The sequence below is a fragment of the Argentina anserina genome, chromosome 4, assembly GCF_933775445.1.
Source record: "Argentina anserina chromosome 4, drPotAnse1.1, whole genome shotgun sequence".
NCBI classification, from domain to species: Eukaryota; Viridiplantae; Streptophyta; class Magnoliopsida; order Rosales; family Rosaceae; genus Argentina; species Argentina anserina.
In genome coordinates this window covers 20873211-20878105 of record NC_065875.1, presented here as the reverse complement: position 1 = coordinate 20878105, position 4895 = coordinate 20873211, and the positions used below count along the sequence as shown (strand labels likewise).

The window sequence follows — 4895 nt, the reverse complement described above, 5'->3', positions numbered from 1 at the left end:
ATTTGAAATGCTAGGTCAGCTCAACTCCTGAAACCGGGCACAAATGAGAGACAAAACCAGAAACTTATGATACAAACATTGGCCAAAGGTTTGCTATTTATGGCCTTCATTCATTCCCAGTTGAAGATATATAAGCACACTGCTCTCTGCCTACAACAACTTATTTTCGTTGTCGGAAAAAAAATAAAACTTTCCCGACTGATGAACTTTGCTTTGGTCTGATTTTGGGTACAACAAAATGGCCGACGAGGCTAATATGTCAGAAGCTGAGCTTGCAAGACAGAAGCGGATCAACGATTGGCTTCCGATCACTTCTGCTAGGAATGCCAAATGGTGGTACTCAGCTTTCCACAATGTCACTGCCATGGTTGGAGCTGGCGTCCTTAGTCTTCCTTTTGCCCTTGCTGAGCTAGGATGGTATACGTTGTTTTGTTTCATTGCTTCTGTTCGAGTTTAGGGGTGTGTAGTCAAATGAAGAGGTTTTTGGGATTGCTATTGTTTTCATTACCATGTACAATTTTATCTGCTAATTGAAAACAGATCAATCTTCATACATCATTCATCATATTAGTTTCATTACCATGTAGATTATGCTCCATAACCATAAAGATAAGTATCATCTTTTCTCATTTTCTGTATACATATACATCATATTGGTTCCTTAATAACATATAGATAGGTTATCATCAGTTTCTGCATAGCAGTCTATAGTTCAATGATCCTAAACAAAATCTTCATTCCAGATATATATATATATATATATATATATATATATATATATGCTCACAACTGGGATGAGTTAAGTGATATGTTTGTCACTTAAAAACAGGACTCAAGTTCCGGGTCATATAATATGCAATTTACAGTACTGAATCACAACTATATAACGAAACTAATATATTGATCAATCATCTAACATAATCAAAAGACTGTTTTCGGAAATGTTATAGGGGTCCTGGTGTGGCCATCCTTATTTTGTCATGGGTCATCACCCTATATACACTATGGCAAATGGTCGAGATGCATGAAATGGTGCCTGGCAAGCGGTTCGATAGGTATCACGAGCTAGGTCAACATGCCTTCGGGCCGAAGCTAGGGCTCTGGGTTGTGGTGCCTCAACAGGTAGTTGTTGAAGTTGGTGTCTGCATAGTCTATATGGTCACAGGAGGAAAATCATTGAAGAAAGTCCATAATGTGCTTTGTCCTAGATGCAAAGATATCAGGACTGTATTCTGGATTATGATTTTCGCTTCTAGTCACTTTGTTCTCTCCCATCTCCCCAATTTTAACTCCATGTCTGCTGTCTCACTCGCCGCAGCAATAATGTCCTTGAGGTATAATCAAACCAAATATCAATTCATATACTGAAGCTAGCGCTAGACTATTGAACTACTCAATAATTATGTAAAAGAATGCAATCATGTATCGTTGATTTTTGTTGGCACTGTGTTCTTGGACTCTTGTTTGTAGTTACTCAACAATTGCATGGGCAGCTTCACTACACAGGGGGGTCGTAGAGGATGTGGACTACAGCTACAGAGCCAAAACCAATGCTGGAGCTGTGCTCAACTTCTTTGGTGGGTTGGGTGAGGTAGCATTTGCCTATGCTGGTCACAATGTGGTTCTGGAGATCCAAGCAACCATTCCTTCAACGCCGGAGAAGCCTTCCAAGGGCCCTATGTGGAAAGGAGTTCTTGTTGCATACTTTGTTGTGGCTATATGTTACTTCCCTGTTGCTATTGTTGGGTTTTATATCTACGGAAACTCAGTTGATGAGAACATTCTCATCTCGTTGGAGAAACCAGCTTGGCTAATTGCAGCTGCTAACTTATTTGTGGTGGTTCATGTGATTGGAAGCTATCAGATATATGCAATGGCAGTGTTTGACATGATTGAAACGTTTTTGGTCAAAAAAATGAACTTCTCACCGAGTTTCATTCTCCGATTTGTTACTCGAACTACATATGTTGGTACGTCGACTTCTACTACACCTCTCAATTTAAGTTTCATCTGCATGCTAACTCTCTACTCTTACAATGCCAGCAATTACCATGATCGTTGCCATGGCAATCCCTTTCTTCAGTGGACTTCTCGGATTCTTTGGAGGATTTGCTTTTGCCCCAACAACATATTACGTAAGCTGAAGAAAGAATTCTGTCTTAAACTCTAATTGCTCTTTGAGTAAGCATTTAAAATAGCTAACTTTTCCATTAATCTTGATCTGTGAAGCTTCCCTGCATCATGTGGCTTGCCATCTACAAACCAAAACCATTCAGTCTATCTTGGATTACTAACTGGGTAAATTGTGTTGACGTCCTTTGGGAAAGTTGACGTCCTTAATTTGTTTGTTATTTATACTTCATTTTACTCACTTAATTTACTCATTCATTTCAGATGTGTATCATTCTTGGGGTTACTTTAATGATTCTAGCTCCCATTGGTGCACTACGGAATATCATCATCAAAGCGAGAACCTACGAGTTCTTCTCTTAAACTAGTAAAGCAACAAGCAATGTCGACGTACACCTATGTTATCGAAGCCAGCTACTAGAATTGATGATTATAAACAACCCTGGCAGAGAGCTTCGAAGTTTGATATATTTTGGGATCTTCAAGACTTTTGCAAGGCGATCTCCTAATGTAATTAGGAAAATATTTATGGCTGAAGACGTTGCTTTCATCATTTTAAGTATTAGGTATTATGTTAAGATGAGAATAAGAAATTAGTTTTGCTTGTACATGGATAGAAGTGTAACGACCCCAAAATTCTGAGCTTGAAAACTCAAAATTCTAAAGTCGTTAAACACATAATAATCTCAATGAAATCGAAATCATTTTAAAATGTGACAGCGGATCAATTCTGAGTTCTCAATACAACTCAGACAAACCAATTATTACAACCCAATTTATAATCCATACATAAAATGGAAATGTAATAATCCTCACAATCACTCACAAATCTCACAAATAAAATCACACCAATTCTCGCACACAATCCATGCTAAAAATCTCACCACAAGTAAGATACGAACGACTTCGAGCCTCCGGAGTCGTCACTCAATCTCCACTAGTCAACACCTGCAGAGTTATCCCCTACACCATCGGATTGGTGCACCGGGATTGTAAACACAAACCTGGTAAGCTTATAGCTCGTATGAGTAAAATCAAAATATAATTCGCATATCAAAATATACGAAAAATCACAAATCAACAAATATAAATGCCCTCATGAGTCATTGGACAGCCCATCTGGTTGTCCCAAGGAAATATGAAATGAAACGCTCATGAGAAAATTAAGTAACCCTTCTGGTTACCCAAATGCATTTATAATACGGGTACCAAGAACGCTGGTACACATCTGTTACCCCTCTCGTAATACACCGCCGATATTGGATAGCCACCCGCTACCCAACATTCAAAATAATCTGAGTACCCATGAGCAGATAACCACCCGTTACCTCACATGCAGTACTAAGGCAGACAGACTAGAGCTCTAACTGTATCGTAACTTTCGCCCGGCCAAAGGCTAGGTTTCGACTTGCCAAACACGTACAATAATCTCACATCATATTGTACCAAAAATCAGGTCCGAAGACAATTCACATTTTAACAATCTCAATGTTAAAAATCACGTACAATAATCTCACATCATATTGTACAATTCAATCACATGCTCAATATAATCACAATAAAATCATAACAGTATATTATATAGCAAACTATATATATTCGTACTTATTTACCATTTATACAATATATATATAGTCCACTATATCTTATACATGTCATATTTCACAACACATGCTCAATACACAATCTTCCGTCATCAAAATGACCATTTCTAATGAATTAATAACAGTATATAATATAATGAACTATATATATATATACTTATTACCATTATACAGTATATATGTAATCCACTAAATTGTATACATGTTGTAATTCATTATTAAATACTCTTGCAAAAATCTTGAATCACCGCGAGGGTAGATTCGTAAATATGTGAGATTTTACTCACCTTATTGACTTGAGCGTAATTCCACAATTCCCGAAGATAATTCATTTCCTTGATTTAACGATCACCTTGAAAAGATAAGAAAAGAATTTAGAATCGTTTCGTAAACCTTTAAATGCCGAAACAGTAATAATCGGTTACTGTTCAGCAATTTTCGGTTTTACGAAGTTACTGTTCAGTGTGACTGTTCACGGTTACTGTACAAGATACAATTAATACGTATTTCTGTACGTATAAATACTATATACGTATTTCTGTACGTATAAATACTATACACGTATTTATGTGCGTATAAATACTATACACGTAGTTCTGTACGTATAAATACTATACACGTATTTCTGTACGTATAAATACTGTTTAAATGTAAATACAATCTCAGTAAATAAAATTTACTAAATTACCCTTTTAAAAATTACTTTTTACATTTAATGAAAGTAATTTATATTTACATTTACCGTAGGTAAAATTTAATTACATTTACCGTACGTAAATAAAATTTAATTACATTTACCGTACGTAAATAAAATTTAATTACATTTACCGTACGTAAATAAAATTTAATTACATTTACCGTACGTAAATAAAATTTACATTTACATTTACCGTACTTAAGTAAATTACCAAAATACCCTTCTGATATACTATTCACGCACCACCGCACATGGCGGCCGCGCGTGGGGCACACGCGCCGAGCCCAGGAACGGCGCGTAGCTTGCCACCGCCGCGCCCAATCTCTCCTCCTCCTCCTCTTCTTCCTTTCCACAACCACAGACCCCTCCTAAACTATCCCATGCACCCCGACGCGCCGCCTCTAGGCGGCGGTAACCCTCTCCTCCGAATTCTTCACAATTCAATCCAAAAATCCACAAACCAC

The 4895-nt window shown here is 37.1% G+C and overlaps 1 protein-coding gene across 1 annotated transcript; it reads left to right on the top strand.

Moving 5' to 3' along the window:
- The first annotated feature begins 238 nt into the window (after positions 1-238).
- Positions 239-2493, top strand: LOC126790646 (lysine histidine transporter 2-like). Its single transcript, XM_050516969.1, has 6 exons — positions 239-417; positions 951-1334; positions 1471-1970; positions 2044-2135; positions 2230-2298; positions 2395-2493. The coding sequence occupies exons 1-6, from the start codon at positions 239-241 to the stop codon at positions 2491-2493; spliced, it is 1323 nt and encodes a 440-aa protein (XP_050372926.1).
- The last annotated feature ends 2402 nt before the right edge of the window (positions 2494-4895 follow it).